A 13931-nucleotide genomic window follows, 5' to 3' on the forward strand; every position below is an offset into this window, starting at 1 on the left:
GGATCTTTTGGATGTTGTGGATCGTCTTTGCAACGATCGAGAAGATGAAATAACCTCAGCAATAGGTCCATGTTTGGCAGAAGAGTGAATACTTTTTACAGGGAAATTAATAGGGAAACATGAAAGAGCAAAGACGACGCTTTGGTAATAAAAGTGAACACTGAAAACAAAAGGTTTTTTTGTTGTTGTGTGCTGTCACAACATGTTGATGAGTATGTTTCTTCCCTCGTGAATTGAACGGCAGCTGAAGTATACCGATACAGTATCTGCCGAAATTCCAACTACGGACGACGAAATACCTCCTTTAGGTCTTTTAAAAAAATCGAACAATTGTTTTCAATTTCCTTTTTGAGTTGATGGCGTTTGACAGTACCACTAGTGATATTCAAACAAGAAGAAGAGATCACAATTGATACGAAGAGATAACAGTGAGTAGTAACTGTTACTGATTTCATGATATAATTCACTTCAACTTCTGTTTACTGACCTCCTTATTCACCACCTTACAATTCCTTTCTCCAGTCATCGAAAATTCAAAAAGAATAATTCGAAATGGTCTTTTGGAGAGATTCGCAATCATTCACTCTTTTCTCGAAAATCATCATTCATCCGCAGCACACAAGCTTTCACATAAAATCACACAATCACTATAACCTCCTTCAGGATGTGAAACTGTTTTCAATAACAATTCTCTAAATCTTAAAACAGATTTCAATGGATCATTTCGAGTGGAATTGTGATAAATGATGTACTGCCATCCAGCACTTGCAATGTCATTTGGCGAATGTCTGAAATTCTTAAATTGAGTCTTGTAATTAAATTTGTAAATTTTTGGATTCTTTTGAATGCAAAACTTGGGCAGGAAATTTTCAATAACTTCACCCACCATGAATACATCGTCATCATCTTTTTTGATAGATTGATGGAATTATCATTTGATTAATATTGCACAATATTGCATTTTCAAAGAAAATAACCATTTGAGAAGAATGATACATGCAATAATTTTCAAAGTTTGAGAAGAATGATAAATGCATCAAGGCAGACTTACTGTTTCTGACCCATGAGCCACGAGAGGAGCATCCAATTTCTACAGCAAAACCAAAATTCATGTTAATTTTTGATAGAACATCTCCTGTGCCTGTACTACTAAAAGTAGTCTGATGAAGTACATTGTATCCACAACTGTAGACTGTTCCATTACTCAACAAGACGAGTGTGTGATAAAATCCACATTTCACATCAACAATGGAGGCTCCCAAATTAAATGCAAATCGATCAAATTGGTCGAATGAATGTCCTCCAAAGACATTAAAAGTATCTGCACCTCGACAGTACAAGGCAGAAGACGAGGCCAAAATGACTCCACTTCCACAACAAGATCCACCAATGATGGTATCCTCAGGTCGATCTTTCAATTCCTCCCCGTTCACAAAAATTTTTCCTTTTTGAGAAAGGACAACATAATGTGTGGATAATGGACCTGTAATAAACGATTTGATGAAATCCCTTTCAGAATTTGGCTCTTTCTTGTCATAATATTTATAATTCTCTGGAAACAATCGTAAAACCTTAATTTCTACAGTGTTTGAACGTTGATATTCAAAAATTGCAATTTCATCTCTTGCAGAATTCACAGCAAAGATTTTATCTATATTCATATGAAATTCAGAAATAGATCCAATTTCTTTAGAAAGATCATATTCATAAATAGAGGCATCCACTTCACAAATGGTTTGTTTGTTGTTTGATTTCTGTGCAAGATCATCAGGTCCATAGCCCAAAATTTTCGTTTGACATTTGAGTTTTGCCATTCCTGGAACAGAAGGATGACCACACACCTCAGCAATGAAATGATCGGGTGTGACAAAGAAGAAATATCGATCACCAGCGAGTACTTTCTTGAAACGAAGTTTGGGAATGACATAACGATTAAATTGGCCACTGGATTTCAATGGAAAATCTGTTTCGAAACAATGAAAATATGAATCACGATACGAGTACAATTATTCATTGGAGATTTCGAATTGATAATTCATTTCGGAACCAAGTTCATGTCCACACACACTTCACTTACTTGAGGCTTCAAAATTTGTAGCTAGAAATACACTACTATCGCCTAAATCTTTCCACGTCGACGTTGATGAGCCTTGTTGATCGTGTTGATGATCATGATGATTGGTGTAGATTGGAGATGCTTGATTCTCCTCTTCATCGTTCGCCATTTTTTTTTAAAATCAAATTATTCACCTTTGCATGAACTTGACCCCCACATGGTCACCGTTTCAATTCTTCTTGATTTGCATGAACTTGATCAAAGAGGATGGAAAGTAACAATACAACAATCACTGAGAGAGGTATCCTGATGATTGGTGTTCTCAAGAACCATTCGATATAAAGTGTTGTGAAATTCCAAAGTCACAGAGGGCAATCTTCCATGTCCTGGTAAAAAACAAACAAACGCATCATTCAGTAAGGTACATGATTTTCCTCCAAAGATAATCGTGTGGTAATCTTTGGTGACTATACAGGACATTCCAACTCTACTGATGGGTGTTTCATTGTAATCAACAAATAAGATGGAACCTGTGCTTGCAAATTTTCCACCTACTGTGTAGTTGCGATTTTGAAGTCGAATCCAGGTTTTCGTACTAAGGCAGAATTGATAAATATAATCTAGGCATCCGTGACGATAGTTGTATCCACCATAAATAAATAAATAATCAGAGAGATCGTTTAACATGAATGAAATGTGTTCAAATCTCTCAACTGGAACAAATCCGTGCATATCTACAGCTATCCATAGTTTGTGAGAAATGTCAAATTTCCACAATTCTTGAAATGACTTGATCCTTTGATTTGAATCACATGCAAAATTAGAGTTCGAGCAATTCATGATTGGAATTCTTGATTGCTTCTTTTGAAACCAAAAACTTACCCTCTCCTTATTCCTCCAAACACATACAATGCATTCTCTTTTCTTGAATATACACAAGAATGAGAACACCTAGGTTCTGGATGGTCTTGCTCCTCCTCATTCGATTTTGTTAAATCGCTTCCAGATTCATCTTCATTTCGATCTTGCCACAAACAAGTCATGGTTTGAGTGTCGATATCATACTCCCATACGTCCATCAAACAATGCGACAGAAATGTCATTCCACCTAAAATATATAATTTTTCATCTCCTGATGCAACCATTGTGTGTCTTGAACGTTCTTTTACATATTCAACTCTTTTCACGTTTAAATAGAATAATTGTTGGGTCACTTTGTAATTAATTTTAAAAAACTTATAATGTGTAAAATCAAAGCAATAGAGATCATTGTTGAATTGCGTTTTTTGTGAACTATATCCACCAAATATATACATTTGATTGTGAAGATAAGTGGTTGCACTGTTTTCTTGGTGAGATGGAATAATTTCTTGTCCCATAAGTGTTTCAAAAAGTTTGAATCGTGTTGGAGTAAGGCTAATCATTGCAGCACAATGTTCCATGCGAGGAGATGGCCACACCTGATTTGCATTGGTTGGATAAATTTCTGTCCATGTTCGTGACGGGATGTCAAATTTCCAAAAATCATTTTGTGATTCATTTCCCTCTTCCACAAACCCTCCAAACACGTACATGGCTATTTCCAATATATTAATTAATTCAGACATAAATATCGCATGAGAAGTAATTGAATTCAAAAAAATTAGCAATACATAATTATTCATGAATTATCGTCATTATGTATCAAATTAACAACAATTATTAAATAATTATCATGCAATAACCGTAAATCTATCGTCCTTCCTTTAATCACAACAATTGCCATCTGAACATACCATCCTCTTTAGCACTATAAACAGCAGTGTGTCTGAACCTTCTATCAGGTCGGGTAGCAAATCCCGATTCATCAAAAACATCCTCTACATCATCTTGTAATTTATTCCAAAAACAAATTTCAATTTCTTCATTCTTTTCCGATTCGTTGTTTTTTGTTTTTAGAGAATTTAAATAAAATTCATACAAGGAATAACTATGTTCTTCCTCTTCTTCTGTCTGGTCTTGCTGACTTGTCCTTCCGCAATCGTTTGTTGAGCAAGACATGAAATTTTTTCTGTTTTGATGAAGAATAATCGAAAGAATTTTGAACAATAATTAATGCGAATCCTTTAACCAAAATTCTCTGAATCGATCACTTCTTTGAATTACTCTTTCCTTAATTCCTCATTTTGGAAATTCAATTCAAAAGAAACACTTCTCGCTTCAATTCAACCTCCTCCTCAATCTATTCCAATACCTCATGAATGAATCAAGTCAGAAGATTCATTCACCAAGGTTTTCCCCCAATTCAAATTGTTCAACGTGGTTCAGCTCAGAGGTCACCCCAATGGTGAACACTGTCCCAACAACAAATCAGATGTGAGGATTAGAAGATTTCTTTTTTTTAAACGCTTGCTCGAAAAAAAAATCACTTCTCTTTTTTTGAATTGTTGTCGTTGAGTTTGGATTGTTCGTTTCGGAACCTCACAACAACAAGAACCTCCTCCGTTGAATCAATTCCCCTCCCGACGTCGCTAACGTGTACTTTAGACAATAGTAGTAGTAGTAGTAGTAGTATTGAACAATAAGCTTGTATACATCATATTTTTTAGTAGCTTCCTCCATCATCAACCGATCTTCCCTTCTCCTCTCGGACAAGCACATCATCCCGATGAATAACATTTCGATCATGAAAGGCTATCCTCACCATCAACCAAACAATGATGGCAACAATAACCACCATCAACAACAACCACCTTCTGTGCAGTCGCTATTGAATTCCTCCCAAATATCTCACGCTGATTTTGAATGCCCATTATGCTTGCAATTATTATATGACCCTGTTGGATTTCACTGTGGACATTCCTTTTGTAAATTCTGTATTGAACGTTTGTTAGCATCGAATGGAGAAATGAGAGCATGCCCATGTTGCAGAGCTCCGTTTTATGATTCCTCAAATGATACTCAATTAGTGACACTGAATAATATTAGGCCTCTGTTGGCATTGAAGAAAGTTTTACCTCTCCTTTTTGGTGACGAATACAAGAGTAGAGGAGAGGAAGTGGAACGAGAGCGACAACACTTTTTACAAACTGTCACAATACGTAAGAAGATTTATATTGGTAATTTACATGCATTAATGAACAACAGAAACGATCAAAACATCCACAAGTGGACATTTTTCGTCCGAATGGATGATCAAGACAAGATTGACAATTATATTGAATCAGTAGAAGTGAAATTACATCCAACTTTTAAACCCTCTAGGCTGTTACTTAACTCTCCCCCTTTTGAATTGACTAGGTATGGGTGGGGATATTTCACAATTGGTGTAAAAATAATGTTTAAGGAATATTTAAATAAGCCTCCTTTCATTACGAGTCACACATTGTCATTTGATGGTAATGGTGACATGTCGTCAGTGGAAATGGACTTTTTAGTAAGACGAAGTAATGTGGATGGATTAATGTTCTCCTCGTTAGAGGCAGACACAACGGCGTCGAATAATGCTGATATGAATGAGGAGGAGGATTAATTCAACAAACGCGCATTGTCTTATCACCAATACGACCCACACAAGATCTAATGTAAATAAAAACATTTTTGATTGACACATAATTATCGAACTTGACATTCTCATCCACCGCACTCACGGTATTATCGTACATGATCTCTTCGCACATATCTGACAAACAGTTCGAGCATTTAAAAGAACTCATCCACTGCAAGCGTTTAAGAGCTACCAGTCAAACGCGATCAAAACCTCACACACAAGCAAAAAAATGTCTCAAGATCAGAACATTACCCTACCAACACCCACTCTCGTCACCTTGCCACAAAAATTCTACCTTGGCATCAAGAGATACAACGTGAGTTTAGTGAATGCTAATTTCGGAGAATGGATTCGAGAAACCTTCTGTCAAGCCGTTCAAGCCATTCCTCAACTCAAACAATGCCAACAAACATTCATTCCGATCGCATTCTATCATCGCTTCGGAAGCCGTGAAGATGTTGATTTGGAGAATGCAGTCTTTATTGACTTGAATGAATTGGGAATGAGTTTGGAGCAAGTACAAGAAAAAGTGGAACATGTGAATCGTGAAGGCAATGTTCAAAGCAAGATGGAAGTGAATTCCATTGAGAGTGGTGAATATCTTTCATTGAAATTTGTGGGTCCCTATAACATGTTGCCAAACGTGTGGGGATGTTTTATGAAAGGAATGGAAGAGATCAAGTATGAGATGGATGGTCCTTGTTGGGAAGAATATTGGAATTCTACAATGGAAGTGAGCCCAAATGAACTGATCACTGTGTTGTATCAAAAAGTAGCTCCAAAGAACAAGTAAAAGCGCTACCAACACTCAACATAACACATTGCTTTTTTACTTTTAAATTTCGTTGTTAACAAGGTCACCCAATTCCGAACTATTGTCTTAGACGAAATAATTAAATTGACATCTCGAAAGTCAAGACAAAGTCTAATTGATATAAGTTATATAATAAGTAATGAAAACTGCTTAAGAATAAGCAGCGGTAGATCAGTTGGTTAGATCGTAAGCCTAACACGCTTAAGGTCATGGGTTCGATTCCCGTTCGCTGTAAACTTTTTAATTTTGCTTTTATACTTTTTGATTTTGACCTCAAATATTATTTTGTTTTCATTAACACCATTGAATGTATGCTTTCTTTATTCCTCCGAAAATAATCGGTGTGAAAGCTTGGCTTTTCAACACTCCAGTATACGAACAAAGTTTGCTTCTTTGAAATTTAAATATTAAATTCCAAAAAATGAGAAAGTCTATCATTACGGCTGGAAGAAAATTCGCATCACCATCATCATCACTCAGAGTGGCAACAACAATTCAATGCTCTCTCTTTCATACATCAAATAGATCCAACGCATTCAGCTTTGTGGATGAGGATGTAAAAATTCAAACAATGTTCAAGCCCGAACACGCAAAGAAACTCACTGATTGGGCCTATGATGGTGCCTGGGATAAAATTGCTGACTTTAAGAAGGAATTGGAAGGAAAGAAATCGTATGGTAATGAAGCTTTGGAATGTGCCGAATCCAAAGATTACAAGAGACTCGTTTCTCTCAAACAATACTTTGATGCCAATGATTTATTGGAAATTGATGATGTTGCCAAATTCATTGTGGCTTTCGGAAAACTTGGTAGTGTGCCTGATGCCGAAGTAGTCTACAATTATTACCTCGAAAAGAAGGCAGGAACTGATAGAGAGGTTGTTTGTTTACGAAATGCCATGTTATATTCTTATCTCCAAAATGGAGAAGAAGAGAAGGCCCAAAACTTTTTTGTTAATTATCCTGTTTCACCAACAACTGTTACCTATGATTTACTGATGAAGCATTCCTGGAAGACCCACCCAACCAAAGTGTACGATCATATCAAAACACTTACAGGTATGGCTAACACATCTCAATAGATTCCTTGTTGGCCAAATTATGTTCAGGAAAGAAAATGAGCTCATTACAATTTGACCTCTCGTTTTTACTTTCTTAAACTCTTTACTCATCTCAATATTGACATTTGGAATGACTTCTCTCCATCGTCTTCTTCAGACAACCACTAATTGGCATTTTGTTTGGTTGTGCAAGCACAAATAAAAGGATGTGTTGTGATAAAAATAAATTTACAAAAAAAAAAGCGCAGATAAACCTCACAGCAGGAACGAGAAGAACATCTGCGCAATTTTTTTGAAAGTGCAACCAGGATTTATTATTCTCGAGATTTTAATTGACCATCACACAACAACAACCACTAATTCCAAATTTTTGATCTCTTTGTTTTATTGGCTCGGAACACTGACGCTAAACCGGCAAGATTTTTCCAAAGCTTTTCCAACCAAACACACCAACAACAACAACCAAAACCTATTCGTCCTCGTCCTTGTCCTCATCATCAACATGTCCGCCCTGATCAATCATGAACGACTCGTCGCTGAAGTCTATCGCTCCGTGGTCAATGAAGTTACTCAAAACATTCAAGATATTTTCATTGAGGAAGGCTACAGCACCGACATCATTGTAGAATTAAAAAAGTTGTGGATTCAGAATATTGAGGAGAGTGGTGCTGTTCCAGCTTGGAGTGGCACCGTCAATAATGGAACTTCAACCTCTGTGGGTAGTGGTGGTGGAGGAGGAGGAGGATCACGTGCAAGTAGTGCCTCCTCAAGAAGAGCCGCATCCGAAGGAGGATCATCATCAACAAGAGCAACACGAGGAACCAGACAACAGCAGCAACAACAACAAACTTCTTCATCTCTCCCTACCGCCATGGCTGCTTCTCAACCTAGTGCTACACAAGATAATATTCCTACGTTGCCCATTTCATCTCATCAACCACCTCCACAATTACCATCCACTACCACAACATTGAGTAGTGGTCAGAGCACCGTTCCTCGATTTGATTCTACCTCATCACACCAACCTCCACAACTTCCACCTCCAATGCTTCCAACAATTTCTGGAGGAACAAGCACACCATCCTCCTATCATCCACCTTCTCTAGGTGGTGGTGAGATGGGTACTCCTGTGTTACCTCCGCCTGCTTCGACTCCTTTGTTTATGGGTCCACCTTCTGCCACGACACCATTGCATCAATTTCCACCTCAGACACCCACTCTTCCAACCATTAGCCCCTATACGACCTCAGGAGTAGGCAGTAGTAATTTTCCAACTCTTCCTTCCTCAGCTTACTCACCAAGCCCCATAATGCCTCCTCTCGTATTCAAACCACAACAAAACCTTTCGTCGTCATCTCCAAGTTTGCCACTTCACACACCAACACTACCGTCACCGGCAACAACACCAGGAATGCCTTCAACTCCTCTTTCATCACTTTCTCGTCCTCATTCATCAATCTCCTCCTCTGGATCTACAACAACACCAGGAGGGGTATCTTCTAACTATTATGCCTTACCTGAAACACCTCTATCATCTACTTCAGGAAGAACCGGACCTCCTCCTCCTTCGCAGTACCATCAGCAGCATACGACCTCAAACTTTTTACTGAATCAACCTCCATCTCTTCCCTCATTGGATTCTCTTGGAAGACCAGAGAGTTTCATGCCACCTGTTAATTATGGAAATCGATCAGCTCAACCCAATCTCTCTCGGCCTCCACCACTTCCATTTCACAGTAATCCTCTCCATGTCAATTCTCAACCACCTCAAATGCCTCCCCTTAATTTTAATCCGATGATGACACTTCCATCAGTGGGGAGTGCATTGCAAAACTTTACTCCTCCACCAAGCATTTCTGCAACAACCTCACAAGAAGGTACCAAAAGAATTAGACTGGAGCAAGAAGATCATGCTGGAACTTCATCTACTACCAATATCAGGCAGTATGATGGGGCTGGCGATGATGAAGAAGATGATGACGACGACGACGGTGAGGATGAGGAAGATGAAGAAGATGACGAATCAGCTGATAAACATGCAAATGGAGATGACCAAGAATTGGGCTCTGAAGACGACGTGGAAGAAGAAAAGGTTCCAGAAGACATTCCTAACATCATCTTAGCTCAATATGAAAAAGTTACCAGACATAAAAGTAGATGGAAATGTACTTTGAAGAGTGGTGTTGTTCACATGAAAGGAAAAGACTATTTGTTCAACAGACTCACTGGAGATTTTGAATGGAAATAAATTCTCATGACTTAAAACACAAGACAATGAGCTCTGTATTAAAATAAAGAATATTATATATTAATTGTATATTGTATATATTATGCATATATTATTTTAAAATTTAAAGAAATCTTCTTGGCTTGTTGTAATATTGATGTATTCTCTGATAATATCGAATACTTGCTTTCCTGTAAATCGGCCCAACCCTCCTTTGGAATACACTTCATCAAAGGTCTGTACTGTGTCAGCAAGTTCAGGATGCTTTTCCAAATTCAAGTAATTAGCCGATATTATCAATGGAACTGGCTCAAAACTGTGGTCTAAATAGTAGCAGGGTGTTGTGTGATCTCCTGTCACAATAAAAACAGCTCTCTGTTTTCGTTTCTCAAATTCTTGCATTAGCATTCCAATCATTAGGTCTGATTTTTCAATAAATTCCTTTTTGAGATTGTAATTTCCATCATGGCCAGTATCATCGACTGCCTTAATGTGACAAAAACCAAAATTATATTTGTTTTCATTTCCTGGCTCGTCCTCTCCAAGTAAATACTTCAAAAAACCTGAACCTTTCTTGATGAGGTCAGTTCTGTAATCTCCTGTGGCTCCTTCTACCTTTTTAAGATCCATTCCAATACTCTTGCCAAGGCCAGCAATAATAGCAGTTGGAGCAACCATAACAGATCGTAAGCCTGGATGCCTCACTGAAAAAGGTGGAACGTCGATACATACACCGCATCCTCTCAACAGTACAATGTTGGCTTCATTCTTTCTTTCTTTTTTTCGTTGCTTGTTGATGTCATGCTGTACAAGTTGTTCATAAATAAAATAGGACAAATCATTCACTAGGTCGCTGGTTCTTTTTGCATTTTCCAATTCTTTTCCTTTGAGACCTTTGACAGGCTCACATTTTACAAGTGCCAAATTGTCAACAAGTGGATCTGTTCCTGTAATATCTCCACTCAAGTTTTTACCGGAAACTTTCACACCACATCGATGCTCTGTGGCATATTTGACAGAGACAACACAATCATGCTTGGCATTGAATCCTCCTTCTTCGCATCTTTTTTCAATGTAATCGCAAAGTATAGGCCCTATATCTTCAAAATGTCGATCTGCTCTTCGCAACTCAACAATGTTCGTTTGTGCATTCCAAGTAGCAAAATTAGACTTAAAAGCAATATCTCCAGGATTCATGTCTAAACCTGCTCCAATGGTCTCAAAACTTCCTCTTCCTTTATAGTGACTATAATTAATTTTTCAAACAATTTCGGATGCAGTTTGATCAATTGATCACATGATTTTGCATGTCAGTTCCAACAAGTTCAAAAATGTGTATACATTAAGGTATATTTGAAACTCGAATTGGTCTTCAACACTTACAGTCTTGGTTCATAACCGAAAATACTCATATGTGCTGTATCAGATCCACATGCCAAACCTGGTTGAACAGGATCCATGAGACCGTTCATTCCCGTTTCTTCAAAAAGGATCATGACAAATATTTTAAAATATATCGGAATTTAATTTAATTATTGGAATTATAATAATTATTATTGGATTTAGTGATCATCCAAAATGGAAATATGTATTGAATTGTATCCATATTCGGGAATGGTACGGAAAATAGCGCAGTTTAATGATCAATCACCTTTAATTATTATTTTGTCTTTTCATGAAACAACTTACTGGCTAATAAATCCATATTCGGAGTATGGGCACTTTGCAATGCCGTTTTTCCATCCAAATGTTTTGAATTAACCTCTCCGATACCATCAATCATGACAAAACATATTTTAATCCTCTTCTCATCCACAGTAGAGAAATCAGCGTTCGTGATGGATGATTCACGATGGGTGGTGTTGGGTGTTGCATATGAGGTATGAGACATTTTTTTAAAGATGGATTTAAAATTATTGTTAAAATAACTTGTAAATTAGAACAACACCACTTCAAGATTTACAAAGGATATCAATTCCATAACTCTTGCAAGCTCTAAATAATTGTATCCAATGAACTGCCATGAATAAATGAACTTGGCGTTTCAACAAAAAAAATGTGTCACGGTTGGTAGGTGGAGTTTGTTTTCTTGATCTCTTGATCTTTCCACCCATAATACCCATAATGGATTCACTGTTTGCTTCCTCACATGTAGTTATGCTCCTCCTATCTTTCTTTTGCCTCTCATCGTGGTGCTGGACGGCTTTAACAACGTCCGAAATGGCATTCTTGGCCTGGACGAACGCCTTCGGGAGAATAATCTCAAAATGATGAACTTGTTTAAAACAAAGTCAAAGGAAATTCAGACCACCTCGAGCCGAAACGTGAATGAGAAGACCAGTCTTTCCATTCAAGAAATTAAGCAAAATGCCGACTCCATCAATTTGAGCGAACATCAAAGGGACGAATTGATCAAATTACTCATTCAAAGAAGTGTCGCCAGAATGGAACAAGGCTCGTTCAAAGATGCCAAGGAAGACCTTGTACAAGCTCTGGAAATGATGAAATCTCACCATAATGATGAGAGTACAGAAAAAGAGCACAAGCCTGGACAGGTCATGATGACCTTCTCAAAGCAATTCTATTTATCTGAATATTTACTTGCAATTTGCGAAGATGGGTTGGGTAATTTTGGAGAGGCTGCCCAAATGTTTGTAAAGGCCATCCACCACAGGGAGGAAACCAAACAAATCCTACACTCAGCGCTTCATGATGATACAACTCTTGTTGAAAACAATATGGCTGAGTTGGAACACGAGTTCTTTAAAATGCAGTTAGACGCGAAACAACCATTGGAAAGAGCAGCAATGAATATTTCAAAATCATGGAACGATTGGGGCAATTCATTTGCGAATATTGGAGGAAGTGTGAAAAATTTCATTAATCATGATATGGGACTCAATGTTGAGAAACCTTTAATTCAATCGAAACCAAAATGCATCATCTCTATGGAAATGCTGTATATTCGAGCAGGTTTGGCCTATTATAGAGGTGCATTTTACTCAGATGCCATATCTTGGCTTAACAAAGCTGTGGAAGAGGGCCAAAAGTATGAAAGTTCTCTATTAGAACAAACCTACTATAATCGAGGACTTGCCTTTTACTTTTACGGGCAAGTCGATGAAGCGATTCAAGATTTCACAACAAGTATCTCCCTAATGCCTCTCACTAAACAACGAGAACAGGTTTATCTCATGAGAGCCGCTTGTTATGGAAGAAAAGGTCTGACAAAGAAACGCGACGATGACAATTTCAAAGCGAAACTCATCAATCTGTTATGTAAGCCAGTATCACTGTTCCACTACAGACTATTGAATGATGATCTATTGCTACATATATTTTCCTTCTTGGATACAAGGCACTTGATTGTGTCAAGCGCGGCAGATAAGTATTGGAGAAGTTTGGTGCAAAAATTCTTCCTGGAAAATGATATCCATTATTGTTTGAATGGTTTGATTTCAAAAGGCCTTGTTGAAAGAGGAGAAAAGGCCTCTAGATCAAGCATTGAAAAGTAAGTCTATCTCGTACGAAATGTTTTGCAAAATGACAATATAACCCACCGCATATTAGATTGTTCCTTCCACGCCAATCGTTTACTTCTACTGATCTATTGGAGAGAGTTTTGAAACATCCACTCTTACTTAACTATGCTAAGAACTTGGTTGTGTATTCTTCATACAAACTATCGGCGTATTATGGTGGTGGTCTTTCGTCCTTAATTGAAATAGTCTCCAAAAACTTTAAGAATCTTAAGAGATTGACGTTTGACGATATCGCTAACCCAGTTGTATTGGCCAATGATCTATCAAAACACTCTCCTCAACTGAAGTATGTTGAGTTTAGACATTACATGCCTTACGACACCACCAACCTCCAATTGTTTATCAAAAACTTGCCAAGCTTGGAGCATTTAGTTCTTGACACGGTTGTGTTTATGAAGGAAAAAGAAGATGAAAATCCATTTGATGGATGTTCCAACTTGCAATTAGTCGAGTATGTTAAGGTTGAACAAAAGGACATTCGAACATTCAGAGAACAACATGCTGACATGAAATATTTTACCTGGGAGGAGCTTGAAAAGAAGAACTCACATATCATCTTTAAAACAATTAGCCCAAGGCCAAGTATTTATGAATCTTATGAGTAAATCAAACGGACAACAGATTTCAAGATATCTTGTGATCATTCAGTTTCTCTTGCCAATCGTTGTTTGTTTCTATTAGGTATTTTCGTTTACAATAAAGT

The 13931-nt window shown here is 37.5% G+C and overlaps 8 protein-coding genes across 8 annotated transcripts; 5 read left to right on the plus strand and 3 right to left on the minus strand.

Annotated features, from left to right (window-relative positions):
• Positions 1-601: 601 nt before the first annotated feature.
• FDP41_011738 (uncharacterized protein) lies at positions 602-2225 on the minus strand (the record flags this gene model as incomplete). The annotated part of the gene is made up of 3 exons (XM_044702180.1): positions 602-906; positions 1052-1963; positions 2078-2225. 3 exons carry the CDS (start codon positions 2223-2225, stop codon positions 602-604), a joined length of 1365 nt encoding a protein of 454 aa, XP_044566590.1.
• Positions 2226-2314: 89 nt separating this feature from the next.
• FDP41_011739 (uncharacterized protein) lies at positions 2315-4096 on the minus strand (the record flags this gene model as incomplete). The annotated part of the gene is made up of 3 exons (XM_044702181.1): positions 2315-2852; positions 2939-3632; positions 3832-4096. The coding sequence occupies 3 exons, from the start codon at positions 4094-4096 to the stop codon at positions 2315-2317; spliced, it is 1497 nt and encodes a 498-aa protein (XP_044566591.1).
• A 607-nt stretch (positions 4097-4703) lies between these two features.
• On the plus strand, positions 4704-5567 carry FDP41_011740 (uncharacterized protein; the record flags this gene model as incomplete). The annotated part of the gene is made up of 1 exon (XM_044702183.1): positions 4704-5567. One exon carries the CDS (start codon positions 4704-4706, stop codon positions 5565-5567), a length of 864 nt encoding a protein of 287 aa, XP_044566592.1.
• Positions 5568-5814: 247 nt separating this feature from the next.
• On the plus strand, positions 5815-6378 carry FDP41_011741 (uncharacterized protein; the record flags this gene model as incomplete). Its single annotated transcript, XM_044702184.1, has 1 exon — positions 5815-6378. One exon carries the CDS (start codon positions 5815-5817, stop codon positions 6376-6378), a length of 564 nt encoding a protein of 187 aa, XP_044566593.1.
• Positions 6379-6820: 442 nt separating this feature from the next.
• On the plus strand, positions 6821-7480 carry FDP41_011742 (uncharacterized protein; the record flags this gene model as incomplete). The annotated part of the gene is made up of 1 exon (XM_044702185.1): positions 6821-7480. One exon carries the CDS (start codon positions 6821-6823, stop codon positions 7478-7480), a length of 660 nt encoding a protein of 219 aa, XP_044566594.1.
• Positions 7481-7961: 481 nt separating this feature from the next.
• On the plus strand, positions 7962-9707 carry FDP41_011743 (uncharacterized protein; the record flags this gene model as incomplete). Its single annotated transcript, XM_044702186.1, has 1 exon — positions 7962-9707. One exon carries the CDS (start codon positions 7962-7964, stop codon positions 9705-9707), a length of 1746 nt encoding a protein of 581 aa, XP_044566595.1.
• Positions 9708-9803: 96 nt separating this feature from the next.
• Positions 9804-11577, minus strand: FDP41_011744 (uncharacterized protein; the record flags this gene model as incomplete). Its single annotated transcript, XM_044702187.1, has 3 exons — positions 9804-10932; positions 11070-11166; positions 11376-11577. 3 exons carry the CDS (start codon positions 11575-11577, stop codon positions 9804-9806), a joined length of 1428 nt encoding a protein of 475 aa, XP_044566596.1.
• Positions 11578-11742: 165 nt separating this feature from the next.
• FDP41_011745 (uncharacterized protein) lies at positions 11743-13833 on the plus strand (the record flags this gene model as incomplete). Its single annotated transcript, XM_044702188.1, has 3 exons — positions 11743-11756; positions 11842-13197; positions 13257-13833. The coding sequence occupies 3 exons, from the start codon at positions 11743-11745 to the stop codon at positions 13831-13833; spliced, it is 1947 nt and encodes a 648-aa protein (XP_044566597.1).
• Positions 13834-13931: the final 98 nt, after the last annotated feature.

Source organism: Naegleria fowleri, assembly GCF_008403515.1.
Source record: "Naegleria fowleri strain ATCC 30894 chromosome Unknown tig12, whole genome shotgun sequence".
Taxonomy (NCBI): Eukaryota; Heterolobosea; class Eutetramitea; order Acrasida; family Naegleriidae; genus Naegleria; species Naegleria fowleri.